We start from the raw sequence: 14,341 nt of genomic DNA on the forward strand, positions 1-14,341 counted from the left end.
ATGAGATATTACCTCACACCAGTCAGAATGGCTATCTTAAAATAAAACACAAATAACAAATGTTGGTAGGATGTGGAGAAAAGAGAATCCTCGTACACTGTTGGTGAGAATGTAAATTGGTACAGTCACTGCGGAAAACAGTATGGAGTTTTCTCAAAAAACTAAAAGTAGAATACCATATGACCCAGGAATTCCACTCCTGGGTATATATCTGAAAGAAACAAAACCACTAATTCGGAAAGATACATACACCACAATGTTTACAGCAGCATTATTTATAATTGCCAGGGTAAGGAAGCAACCTAAGTGTCCATCAACTGATGAATGGATAAAGATGATGTGATATATATACATATATATATTACATATATGTATCACATATATATGTATGTACATATCACATATATATGTATATACATATACAATGGAATACTACTCAGCCATAAAAAGAATGAAATTTTACCATTTTTGGCAACATGTGTGGACTTGGAGGGCATTATACTAGGTATAATAAGTCAGGTAGAGAAAGACAAATACTGTATGATATCACTTATATGTGGAATCTAAAAAATACAACCAACTAGTGAATAAAACAAAAAAAAAGCAGACTCACAGACATAGAGAACAAACTAGTGGTTACCAGTGGGGAGAGGGAAGGGGGAAGGGGCAATATAGGGGTAGGGTGAAAAAAGAAGGATTATTATGGGACTATATGAAATCATGTGTGTGAGACTTTTGAAAATTGTAAAGCACTATAGAATCTAAAGAATCTTTCATTCAATTAAAAATAAACAAATAGAATCAAAAAACAGAAAAAAGAGAAACAGACAAAAAAGTAGTTTTATGTTATGTGTTTTTAAAACACAATTTAAACAATAAAAATAAAGGAATGGGAGGCAACTGGCGGGGAGTTAAATTTTAGCTCTGCTTTTTTTTTTTTTTTTAACATATCAGTTTTAATTGTCAAGATTATTCCAGTGTGAGAGTTCATGTCCAATCACTTCTCTCCAGCTTGTATTCCTCCATGGCCCAGCCAAGAACATCATTCCAGTTTATTCTCGAGTCTGCTGTCTTCCAACCTCCCCGATGAGGCCAGCGAAAGGGGCGCGGCCCTGCTGGACCTGCAGCAGCAAATCATCGTCAAGTCCAACAAACCAGTCGATCGTGGTCGTGGTCGGTCAGCACCGAACACACCCATCTTGCTTCGAGCCCCAAGGTGCAGACAGACGTGTGTTCTGAATGATGCACAGACCTCTTCACTCCAGTGTCAGCGTCCTCCAGCCTGCAGCCAGGGTAGACCTGATGTCATAAGGCTACGCCGATGCAGTGGTGCTTCAGTCTGCAAGGCAGGACCCCTTTGTTCAGCTGGTAAAAGTCAACAAGCTGGATCAGGTCAGAGAATTTGGTGTTCCCGTCGTCAAGCCTGAAGAAGGTCTGCCCGTCATCCTCTCAAGGTAAGATCTGGACATTTTTAATTTTCTGATGATGACACAATGTGAGGACAAATGCCTTTGTGTTTTTTTGTTTGTTTGTTTGTTTTTGCAGTACGCGGGCCTCTCACTGCTGTGGCTTCTCCCGTTGCAGACCACAGGCTCCGGACGCGCAGGCTCAGCGGCCATGGCTCACGGGCCCAGCCACTCTGCAGCATGTGGGATCTTCCTGGACCGGGACACGAACTTGTGTCCCCTGTGTCGGCAAGCGGACTCTCAACTACTGCGCCACCAGGGAAGCCCGACAAATGCCTTTGGATTACTCTGGCTGTCACGGAGGAGAAAAAGCCCATCCACGAGCCCCTGCTGCTTAATGATCCGGTGTGACTCCTCCCTGGAGATCCTGCCGTGAAACCAGTGCTGCGTCCTGTGAATCACTGTACTTAGGCTGGAAGGGTGGAGGGGGCTTTGGCTCTCGAGGATATTCATCCGCTTGCTTCGCTTCCTCCAGGCGTGGCCTTTTTCCAGGGCTGCACTCTGAGCCTCAGCCGGATTCTCGATCACTCTTCCCGTTTGCCCAGAAAAATCCATGGCCACAAGGGAGTTCTCAGAGACACTGCGCACTGGAGTTGAGAAGGGGGACAGCACGGCCTTCCTCTGATGAGGGATTCTGTAGTTCTGGTAAAGGAGCATTACATACTTGAGGAGCCTGAAGGCCGTCATCCAGCACGTCCGGCTCTGCTCGTCCTCGGCACAGAGCAACTGCAGCTCCTTGGCTTCGTTCCTGACTCTGTTTGGCTTTATGCAGAAGCCGTAGTCCGTGGAGGCACCGTACTGCTTCCTTCCGGCCATCAGGGAGAAGATGCGGCTGTCCTCCAGGTCGGCCAGCAGCTGCAAGTGTCTGGGCTCCTTTGAAGCTCCCTTTGTGGAGCAATAGAGGCTGGATCGCGGCAAACACACGTACAGCTTCTTCCACGACTTCCTTCCCAGCTCCTTCACGTGCAAAAACCCTTGAATCTCAGGACAACTACTGGAGTTAAAAAATTCTGCAAAAGCTGGGTCTGACTGCCGTTTGACTGCTGGCACCAGGTAACCATCTGTTCTGGGAAGAAATTCGTGGGATTTTTTAAAAACTCGTATTTTGCATAATTCTTCCTGAATAAAAAATTACTTTCACTTGCCATGCTGCTCTCTACCTGGACCACAAGCTCATGGTCTTCCAAGCACCTTTCTAATCCCAGGTGCGGGTAATGCTCCACCAGAGTCCAGCTGTTGTCGTCCACACAGTGACTTCTGTAAACCAGCAACTGGCACAGGTCCCTGGCTGTCGTGTCCGCCAGAATCTCCACCACTTTGCTCGTCCCGTCTTCGCTAAAGACTAAGATCCTGCTTCGCAGCAGCCGGGCCAGGAGGTAAGGAGCCCGGCGTGAGCGCAGTGGGGGCTCCCGGGGCCGCAGAGCTCGGGGAAGGGGTCAGGGACGGCCGGCGGAGACGACGTCCTCAACTGCTGGTCCTCCTGCTGCAGGCGGCTTGGTGATTCGCCAGCCGTTCAGGCGGCGCTGGGAAGCCGGGTCCTGCCAGATTTCCAGGACGGCGAGAAGATGTCTGCTCCACCTGGTCCTGGTAGTATGGATGGTGCAGAAAGGAATCTGGGCCGACCGCTAAAGCCATCGGTTCCTTCCTGCCGTCTTCAAATCGCGTGGACTGGGCCGCGGCACCTGTCGGGGTTTTTCTGGGGCTCTGGGTGTCTGGTGGCCGCCTGGCTGGACCGAGAGGACCCAGGTGAGAAGCGGCGGCCGGTCACGGTCACGGGGCCGTCGCCCCCCGCAGCCCCCTCCTCGGGCTCAGCATGGTGCCCAACTCCAAAGCTGCCGCAGCGCCGCTCCCGGCCGCCTCCGCCTGGCCGCCCGCGACCCTCGGCGCGGCCGGGGCGGCGCGGGTCCAGCGGGGCGAGGGCGGCGCGCAGGGCTGTCCCGGCCCCCGCGCGCTGCCGCCCGGGGGCCACGCGCAAACTTTGGGCTCCGCGCGGGGCTCCACGGCCTCCGAGCGCCCAGCCCGCCGCTGCGCGCCGCTCGCGTCCCTCCCTGCCTCCTCCCGTAGCTCTGCTTTTGACAAATGACTTTACCTTTTTTGTTTCAGTTTTCTTACTTATTGAGGCAATTGACCTAAATAATCTTTAAGGTCCTTTCCAATTCTAAACGCCAGCTGCATAGATATGGGGGCATGTCTTAGCCATTGACTCTGAATAAGACAAAGTTCTCTATAGAACAAAATTTTGACTTCCAAAAAATCCCTCTACTATGCCCAATAGTATCAGAGAGAGAATCAATTCACACTTGGTGCTTAGTGATGAGCTTCTTACAAAGTAATTCATGCTGGAATAACATGATTATAATTTGAAAAAGGATAATGTTTATCTTAAGGTAAATGAGTACCTGATTATTAAATATTCATATTGTGTTCATTGTATTTTTGATCGTTAATCTTTATTGTCTGTGTGCGAGAAAAACTAGAGCAAAGGTCATTAAAAGAAAGATAATTGTTTTAGAAATTATCCTAATGTCAAATGAAGATGACCTGAAAGAAGGAAGTGACAGAGAGATGAAAAGGAAGGAATAGAGATGAGAAATGTTGAAGGTGAAGCTTGGTGGGCATTAGGAATGTACCAAAGGTGCTTCTGAGACTTCAGTACAAATGGATTAGGGTAACAATGATACAATCAATATTTGTAGAAAGGATGGTAACTATGTTGAAATACACAAGAGAGAGGTTGGGTCCAGAGATAAAGAGACATCTTGATGAGACAGAATGGTTTCGGATGGAGTTTTGAGACAGAGGAACAGCCAGTCTTGGGCTGAGCCTTGGAGCAGGGCTGCAGTTAGCCAAAGACATCACATTTGGAACAGGTGCTTTAGATGACATACAATTTAATAAACAAGGGAGTTTGTGAATAAGGAAGAAGAAGCCCTGAGCTGGGTGTAAACAGGAAGGATGAGGAAGTGATGAAGACAGAGGAATGAGGCCAAAGACACAGAGGGTGGGCCAAAAGACTGCCCTATACCAAAGGGCAGAGGAAAGCGCCAACAGGAGGTGTCGGTTAGCATCAACACTTGCTAACGTGTATGGGAGGGAGGACACTCAAAGTGAGAAAATTCCAGAAAAGGTAGAAAAGAAAGATTTCTAGGCCCGGATGGGAGAATTAGCCAATTATTCCTACTTGGTATAAAAGGAGGGAAAGATGAGAGAATGAATGTTAAAAGAGAGTTTATTAGTCAAATATATTGCTAGAAACCATAGCTGAAGAATTTAGCTAACTCATGCAAACAGCAATGTATTTGGAAGGATTTAGAGCAACTATCAAAATTCATAGGAAGACCAGATAGCCAGGCTCAGAAAAGGGCTAAACCAAGGAAGGCTGAGTTCAAAAAATACATGCAGGTGGCTTCCCTGGTGGCGCAGTGGTTGAGAGTCCGCCTGCCGATGCAGGGGACACGGGTTCGTGCCCCAGTCCGGGAAAATCCCACGTGCCGCGGAGCGGCTAGGCCCGTGAGCCACGGCCGCTAAGCCTGTGCGTCCGGAGCCTGTGCTCCACAGCGGGAGAGGCCACAACAGTGAGAGGCCCGCGTACCGCAAAAAAAAAAAAAAAATACATGCAAGTTCAAACCATAGGATGAAGTTAGGTTAGACCACTTCTACTGGCACGGCTGCCACTTGGACACGCAAACTGACAGTACAAGTGTTATCCTTCCACAGGTGCTGTCAACTCAAAACTCTGAAACCCGCAACTGTGCTGCCAAGATTCAAAAGACTGGTGGCATGTATCTTATTGGCTAAAGCTCGATCACCTGCCCACTCCCTCACTGCCATGACTTTCAAATGAACTTGACCCTTCTGCTTTGGCAGGCAGAGCTGAGACATACTTGGTTTCCTACCAGGACACCCAGTGTGAAATTCCCTCAAAATGTAAGGTTCTTACAATCATGAGTAGCCAAAACAAGAGAAACATACCCACCACATCCCGCCTTACCATTTCCCAGACCTGCACTTCAAAAACAAAAGCAAAACAAAATGCACAAAGGCAAAAGGCTTCTGCATAACTTAAAAACAACTCACCCTTTTACAACGAAAAATATTCTACTCCCCAGACCATGGCAGTAAAACCTCTCCTTTTTAATCAAGCTCCCAAGACCTGTGGCTAACATCTATTCCTGTTTTTGTTTTTTGTTTTTGTAGCAATTTTATTCTGATACATTGAAAACCCACAAAATAATTACTGTGAGTGAAAAAGTGTTGCCTGCCACATCAGTAAACAAAAGATGTTGCAGTCATCAAGCCATCACATTACAGTGGCCTGACGGTGCACCCTGAAGGAACACAGGATAGAAACAGGATGCCTGCCATCAAGCCATCAGCCACTGCAGCCACTCCTTAATGGTGTACCCTGAAGAGACTCAGGATGGGAAAAACACAGGATACTGGCCCCATATAGCTGAGGTGCATATCAAAGGAATGATTTCAATGAGCCCAGACTATTGTATCTTCCCATGCACAGAAAAGTGCTAAATTCATTGACTTGAGATGTCTGGTTTTCTTTAATTAACGGTAATCTTTTGATGTTCTGACTAGTTGGTTTTTGTTGCAAAAAGTCCTATATATCCTGGCTCCTCTCTTACCTCTTCAGACTGACACAGACTTAAGTCCTCACTTTTGTCCACCAAATAGAACATAATTCTCAACTCTTAGGTTGTGCGGTTTTTTTTCAGTTGACATTACAAATGCATATGCTATGTTGGTGGAAACAGAAAAATAAGGAAGTTAGTTAAAACATTTATGTGGAACAATGAGGAAGGAAATTCTGGGTAAAGGCTCTAGTCATTTTCTTTGCAACAGGTCTGGACTGTAGGTAATATTGATGGCTTACCACACCACAGCCCACTACTCCACGTCTTCTTTGCTTTCTGCCACACTTAGGTAACTGTGGGGTGCTTAATCGTTGGGACGACCCAAAATGTCATACATGAGTATTTTAGCGCCTGGTGGTCCTGCATGTGTAGAGTTACAACAGTCTTTCAACTGTCTCTCACTAACTTTCTTGTTCTTTTTAAAAAAATGCTTCAGTTATATTTTGGATAGAAACAGAGATGATATTACTTGATAGTAAATCAACCCTACTGTATAACTATAAAGTGATGCCCTTTACCACATTGTAAGATTTTAATTATCAGCCAGCCTATTCCTGATTTCTTCTTGGAGGCTTATGTAATATAAAATAATAAAAAGATGGCTGTATTCCCACTAGGTAATTTAAATCCCCACTCAAATCCTACACAAGTGGCCCCTACTGTTTATTATCAAAATAAATATTTTTAACAAAATAATGTTTAATAACAAATCAAAATAACTCCATAGCCTTAAGCCAAACTTTGGCTTTACCTATGTAAATAACGAATAATAGATGCCTCTCTCTGATTAAACCATTTTCTATTCAAAGTAGAACAAGAAATATTTCACACTCGAATTCTTATGCCATAGGCAATGGTTATGGACTAAATTGTGCCCCTCATTCTTATGTTGAAGTCCTAAACCCCAATACCTCAGAATGTGAATGTATTTGGAGATAAGGCCTTTTAAAGAGTGAGTAAGCTAAAATGAAGCAGTTAGGGTGGGCCTAATACAATATGACTGATGTCCTTATAAGAAGAGGAAATTTGAACACACAAAGAAACACCAAGGACTTGCCGGCACAGTGAGAAGACAGCCACCTGCAAGCCAAGGAGAGGAGCCTTAGAAAAAGTCAAACCTGTTGATAGCTTGGTCTTGGACTTCCAGCCTCCAGAACTATGAAAAAATAAATTTCTATTGTTTAATCCACCCACTCGGTGGTACTTTGTTATGATAGCCCTAGAAAACTCATACAGCAACCAATTTAAAGAAACCAACAAAATCATTAGTAAAGAAAAAAATTTGTGAATTACCATCTGCATTCATTGGTGTTTTAAATATTTTTCACATATCATAATTGTATAAATTTTATAATTCTTAGTAAGAAAGCATACTTGAAAAGCCCAATGGCAAATCAGTTTTAAAATGTTCCTGCAGCTTTGGGGCAGGCTGTAAGGATCATCTTCAAAGTCTCCCAACTTACTTGATTAGAAGGCCAAATATTTGCTGTTTGTATTATTCTGAACTTAATTTAAGTGATCTGGGTTGTTTTTCTTTCAGCAATAGCTTTATTTGATTAAGGGCATTAGGCTTGACTTCCAAATTTAACTGGCCATTTACTGAACATATTGATAAGTGTCTTAGGTCAACCACCCCAAAATATGACTCTAAGTCAGCATAGTACAGGAGATTTATGAAGTAATCCCAAGGGAAAATTTGTGGAAAAGTGATGAAAGCAGGAAAAGGAAGGGGAGGAAGCCAAATAAGGACATGGTTTCAGGCAAAGTGTTACAGAGAATCAGTTCAGTTTATCCCAAAGGAGATCTCTGGGGTGCAATTTGCACCTCAGCACTGGCTTGACCCAAGGCAAGGGTCATAGAGCTTTCCAACTCCCAAATTCATCAGTCATTGGCTTAGAGGCAAGGAAATTCCCAGAACCTACCAAGGACAGTCTGTTGAAAAAAGAGCTACAGGTGCTGGTTATTGAGAGCAAAATCTCCTTAAAGCCCTGGCTCCAAACCGTAGAATTAAAGGAACCAAGGAGATCTGGTGGGAATACCAATATTATACATTATGGTAATCATTGGATTATTTTGTTATTTCAATTTCTCTGTAAGGTTCTGGGCCATATCCTGGAAGGTCTTCATAACTTCTGGAGCTGGCATAGCTTTAAGAACTTCAGCATCACTAAGATTTTTATTAAGCCTAGACACTCCTGTCATTTCTACCATGCCCCCTTCTACTCCAGGAATTCCTTCAGACAAATTATCAGGCATTCCCCCAAGAAAGCCACCTGGAATGAGTTAACTGAGCTGCAATTATAAATGGGATCATTTTCTTAATTTCTCTTTCTGATAGTTGGCTGTTAGTGTATAGAAATGCAACAGATTTTTGCCTATTGATTTTGTATCCTCCACATTTACTGAATTTGTTTATTAGTTCTAATAGTCTTTTGGTAGAGTCTTTAGAGTTTTCTATTTGTGATGTCATCTGCAAATAATGACAGTTTTACTTCTGCCTTTCTGATTTGGATGCCTCTTATTTCTTTTTCTTGCCTAATTGCTCTGACTAGGACTTCTAATACTGTGTTCAATACTATGTCAAATAAAGGTGGTGAAAGGGGGCATCCTTGTCTTGTTCCTATCTTAGAGGAAAAGATTTCAGTTTTTCATCACTGAGTATGATGTTAGCTGTGGGCTTGTCATATATGGTCTGTATTATGTTGAGGTACATAGAATGTCATTTTTATTTTTTCTCCCATTGGGACCTCTCACATTCTTCTCAAGCCTTCTTTATCCTTTCCTTCCTCCCTTTGATCTTTTTCTCTCATGACATTCTTCACTTATACTTTCTGATGTTCTATATTTTTCTGTGCTGTTGGTTGAATTTTTTTCAGCATTGTGCTGGCACCCTCACTGTAATCCAGTTTACAAGCAAAAACAAAATCATGGGCTCCTTTTTCTGTGTCTCAGGAGAATGTGTGCTTTCTCCTGTCACTTTAGGCTGTGCTGAATCAGGATTTGTTTTCATCTCTATGACACAGCTTTGGATGGGAGTGTTTAGTAGCTTCTGCAAATTGAAGAAGTCACTTACTGTTTTGGCCTAAACATTGACCAATTGAGAATTTGGCTTAATATGGTATGGCAGAAGTGGGTATATGAGAGATGTGAGTCATATCCTGATACAACTTAACTGTGCCTTCAGGGCCTGCTGAGACCTAACCTTTGTGTAATTCTACATGACGCTGTTTTGCTAAGTGGAATAAACACACAGATCCTAATGAGTAACTCAGGGCCTATGGTCAGCTGGTTTTGTATAACCAGATAAATTTTTATCAAGGCTCAATAGCAAAACAAAAGCTCTTTCTCTAAAGGAGAATAACTTCTTGCTGAAGAATAACTCTACAAAACCCCAGTGGTCTGAGTTTCCCCTACTGGAGATTGTCATAGTCTCATATAATACCTTGATCTACTTCCAAAATTTTAAGTACCATCCACTGGATCTGCTTAAACTGAAATCTGGACTGTCTAGGGAAACTTCTTTTGTTCTGGGCCCAATTCAGATTGGGACATTGTATTAGTTTCCTACAGCTGTTGTAACAAGTTACCATAGCCTTGGTTGCTTGACAATAGGAATTTATTCCCTCCCATTTCAGGAGTCCAGAGTCAAAAATCAAAGTGTCAGCAGGGTTGGTTCCTCCTGGAGGCTCTGAGGGAGAATCCACTCCATGCTTTTCTCTAGCTTCTGGTGGTTGCAGCAATCCTGGGCATTCCTTGGTTTGTAGATATATCACTCCAATATCTGCTTCTGTCTTCATGCTGCTTTCCCCTCTGTGTCTGCTTATATCTTTCCCATTTCTCATAAGGACACTGTCCTTAGATTTAGGGCATGCCCTAAATCCAGGATGATCTCATCTCAAGATCCTTGACTTAATTACATCTACAAAGACCCTTTTTCCAAATAAGGTCACATTCACAGGTCCTGGGGTTTAGGACATGGGGTTTCAATCAACTACAGAAATCTTTCTGATTATTCAATTATTAGCTTTAAATATCCATCCAAATAAAGTATATGTTCTTAATAGTACACAGTTCAAGGTGAAATAATGTGTCCTTTACTTTGGAAAAAAAATTCCAACCTATCTCTGACCATGAAATAGAAGGCTGTTATATTTTCACAGAATTGATCTCCTACTCTATGATATACATGAGTTTTATTAAGGCCAAAGAACCTGCTTCTCTTCGGATTCTAGGAGCTCATGTCACCAATATATTTGACCTATGTGATATCTTATGAGAAGGTAAGATAGTCATGTCTCTGTATATTAAATTGTGGCAAGTGCCAAACAGTTGAAATAATTCTGAGCTAAGATGGTGATGACACAATGCAAGGTATCTAGCTAGGTTAAAATAAACTGTATTCCAGTGGCTCAATAGGAGGACTTTTATTGATTTGCTCTTGGAAAAAGAGTACTTCCAAATAGTAGATGCCATTGATATCACCACCTGCTAAGCTTAGGTTAATTTTCATTCTCTGAGACCAGTCCAAGACCAACTGACTCTGGCCAAATTTGAGAGTTAAGTAAAAATAAAACAGAAATCACTATCCCTGTATCTTTCAAGAATTTTTATAGTAGGAATTTCTCCACAGAAATTGTAATACATTTGCATTATTATTTTTGTAGCTAGAGAGCTTCAGGGGCCTCAACTTGGCTCTTCCTACCTTAATAGACCTTATATTAAATATAGAAAGCATGTTTATCCAGCATAGAGGATATATGTAGCAACTCTATGCTCATGAACCAGACAATTGATGACAAAAAGGGTTTGTGACTGACTAGAACTATGAGAGTCATTTGTGGATCAAACCTCCATTGACCCCTGTAAGATGATATTCTGACCAGTGGAAAACCATGGTCTACAGAGTTCCCAAGAATTGGTGTAAATTATAGCTAGTGTCCAGTGATCCTCAAAAAGTCTGAGTATCTCACTTTCCTAAGGGAAAAATAACCCTGATAAATAGCTTCAGGAAAGTTGCCTAAAAGATCCAATATGTGTACTTCTTACTTTTTTTTTCCAAAACCTGTCCTCAAGGGAAACCCATTCTTGGAATTAAGCAGTGAGTCATGACATTTTGATTCAAATTAGGCTTCTATTCTCTAGACCAGGAGTTATTTTTCAATTATAAAAACCATGGAAAGGTGTATTTCCACTTTGGGGAAGATAGACTAAATGTGTTTTTCCCTGTTCCTCTCACTAAGTACAACTAAAACTCCTGGACATCTCTATTAAAGAAGAAATAGGCACACCCACTAGCATAGCTGGAGACAGTCCATTAGTGCTCTGGGGTTGCTTTTTCTTTGTATTCCCTCAATCGCTGAAGATGCTCTCTTGTTTATCCCCCAAAGTTCAGCAGACTCTCTGGGGCTTGCTCTAACATGGAACAATAATATTATAATTAGTTCAAGAATGACAATTCTATTATAACTTCACTTTTATCTCCTGAGATGTCCAGACACCTTGCCAACACTCAGATTGTAGCTTTGTCTGAAGATGGTACTAACTATGAGAGGAAGTGGGAAATCCCTGTACAGAAGCAGAAGAAAGGAAAATTGTGATCTGGTGCCTGTCCTCATATGTACATAATATGTGGGGGGTTACAGAATGCACTTGTAATTTATAAATTTATGCTGACAGATATAAGCTTAGTCAAAACATTTTTTAGGGAAAAAAGAGTGATTCTTATCTCATTTGCTGTATTCTACGTCTCGACTTAATTGTAAATTACAAATAGAACCCACCTAATAGTCCATGTTAACCAACCTTCCTGCTTTGTCTCAGAATGAGGGGTTTCATGGAACATAGGAATTTCATTGCTAAACCTGAAACAGTCCTGAGCAAAATGGGATGAGTTGGTCACCTTACCTAGTACAAATACCCGTCGTATACCAACAACCTGCTGCTTATCTTTTGTAGATAAAGTTTTATTGGAACACAGCCATAGCCATTCATTTACATAATGTCTGTGGTTGATTTCACATTGCACTGGAAGAGTTGAGTGGTTGTGAGAGAGACTGCATGGCCTGCAAAGCTGAACATATTTACTGTTTCGCCCTTTACAGTAAAAGTATGCCAACTCCGGATCTACACATAACCTGAAGGAGATCTTGAAGAGGAGCTGTGTGCAAAGATAGCTAAAGGATTCATTAGGGATGACCGAACCCACATCTGAACTAGGTACCATACATACTTCACTATAGATTGACTAGCATAAAGTGGCTTTACAGGCACGCCTCAGAGATACTGCGGGTTCCATTCCAAATCATTGCAATAAAACGAATATTGCAATAAAATGAGTCATAATTTTTTTGTTTCCCAGTGCATGTAAAAGTAGCCTATTGAGCATGCGATAGCATTATGTCTAAAAAAAGCATATATACCTTAATTTTATTGCTAAAAAATGCTAACTATCAACTGAGACTTCAGCTAGTTGTGATCTTTTTGCAACAGTAACATCAAAGTTCACTGATCACAGATCATCATAACATATAAAAAAAATACTGAAACAGTTTGAAATATTGTGAGAATTACCAAAATGTGAGACAAGGACAGGAAGTGAGCACAAGCTGTCCCAAAAATGGCACCAATAGACTTGCTTGACCCACGGTGGCTACAAAACTTTAATTTGCAAAAAAATGCACTATCTGCAAAGCACAATAAAGTGAAGCACAAAATAAAGTGTGCCTGCACAGGGTGAAGTTTTTTTTTTTTTCTTTAACATCTTTATTGGAATATAATTGCTTTACAATCGTGTGTTAGTTTCTGCTTTATAATAAAGTGAATCAGCTATATGTATACATATATCCCCATAACTCCTCCCTCTTACATCACCTTCCCAACCTCCCTATCCAACCCCTCTAGCTGGACACAAAGCACCGAGCTAATCTCCCTGTGCTATGCAGCTACTTCCCACTAGCTATCTATTTTACATTTGGTCGTGTACATATATCCATGCCACTCTCTCACTTTGTCCCACCTTACCCTTCCCCCTCCCCATGTCCTCAATTCCATTCTCTATGTCTGCGGCTTTATTACTGTCCTGCCCCTAGGTTCTTCAGAACCCTTTTTCTTTTAAATTCCATATATATGTGTTAGCATACGGTATTTGTTTTTCTCTTTCTGACTTACTTCACTCTGTATGACAGACTCTAGGTCCAACCACCTCACTACAAATAGCTCAATTTCATTTCTTTTTATGGCTGAGTAATATTCCATTGTATATATGTGCCACATCTTCTTTATCCATCCATCTGTCGATGGACACTTAGGTTGCTTCCATGTCCTGGCTATTGTAAATAGAGCTGCAATGAACATTTTGGTACATGACTCTATTTGAATGATGATTTTCTCAGGGTATGTGCCCAGAAGTGGGATTGCTGGGTCATATGGTAGTTCTATTTTTAGTTTTTTAAGGAACCTCCATACTGTTCTCCATAGTGGCTGTATCAATTTACATTCCAACCAACAATGCAAGAGGGTTCCCTTTTCTCCGCACCCTCTCCAGCATTTATTGTTTGTAGACTTTTTGGTGATGGCCATTCTGACTGGTGTGAGGTGATACCTCATTATACTTTTGATTTGCATTTCTCTAATGATTAGTGATGTTGAGCATCCTTTCATGTGTTTGTTGGCAATCTGTGTATCTTCTGTGGAGAAATGTCTATTTAGGTCTTCTGCCCATTTTTGGATTGGGTTGTTTGTTTTTTTGATATTGAGCTGCATGAGCTGCTTGTATATTTTGGAGATTAATCCTTTGTCATTTACTTTGTTTGCAAATATTTTCTGCCATTCTGAGGGTTGGCTTTTTGTCTTGTTTATGGTTTCCTTTGCTGTGCAAAAGCTTTTAAGTTTCATTAGGTCCCTTTTGTTTATTTTTATTTCCATTCCTGTAGGAGGTGGGTCAAAAAGGATCTTGCTGTGATTTATGTCATACAGTGTAATACCTATGTTTTCCGCTAACAGTTTAATAGTGTCTGGCCTTACATTTAGGTCTTTAATCCATTTTGAGTTTATTTTTGTGTATAATGTTAGGAAGTGTTCTAATTTCATTCTTTTTTCTTTTTTTTGTGATACGCGGGCCTCTCACTGTTGTGGCCTCTCCCGCTGTGGAGCACAGGCTCTGGATGCGCAGGCTCAGTGGCCATGGCTCACAGGCCCAGCCTCTCCGCGGCATGCGGGATCCTCCCGGAC

General features: G+C 42.0%; 1 protein-coding gene across 1 annotated transcript in view; it reads right to left on the reverse strand.

The window, feature by feature from the left end:
- Nucleotides 1-1,388: 1,388 nt before the first annotated feature.
- Nucleotides 1,389-14,341, reverse strand: part of LOC101284329 (growth factor receptor-bound protein 10-like) — a 32,589-nt gene continuing 19,636 nt past the window's right edge. The window contains 5 exon segments of the mRNA XM_049705844.1: nt 1,389-2,470; nt 2,473-2,810; nt 2,812-2,870; nt 2,872-2,959; nt 3,149-3,532. Coding sequence (XP_049561801.1) covers nt 1,707-2,470; nt 2,473-2,810; nt 2,812-2,870; nt 2,872-2,959; nt 3,149-3,532 — 1,633 coding nt within the window. The 3' untranslated portion in view covers nt 1,389-1,706.

The sequence above is a fragment of the Orcinus orca genome, chromosome 2 (genome assembly GCF_937001465.1).
Source record: "Orcinus orca chromosome 2, mOrcOrc1.1, whole genome shotgun sequence".
NCBI lineage: Eukaryota > Metazoa > Chordata > Mammalia > Artiodactyla > Delphinidae > Orcinus > Orcinus orca.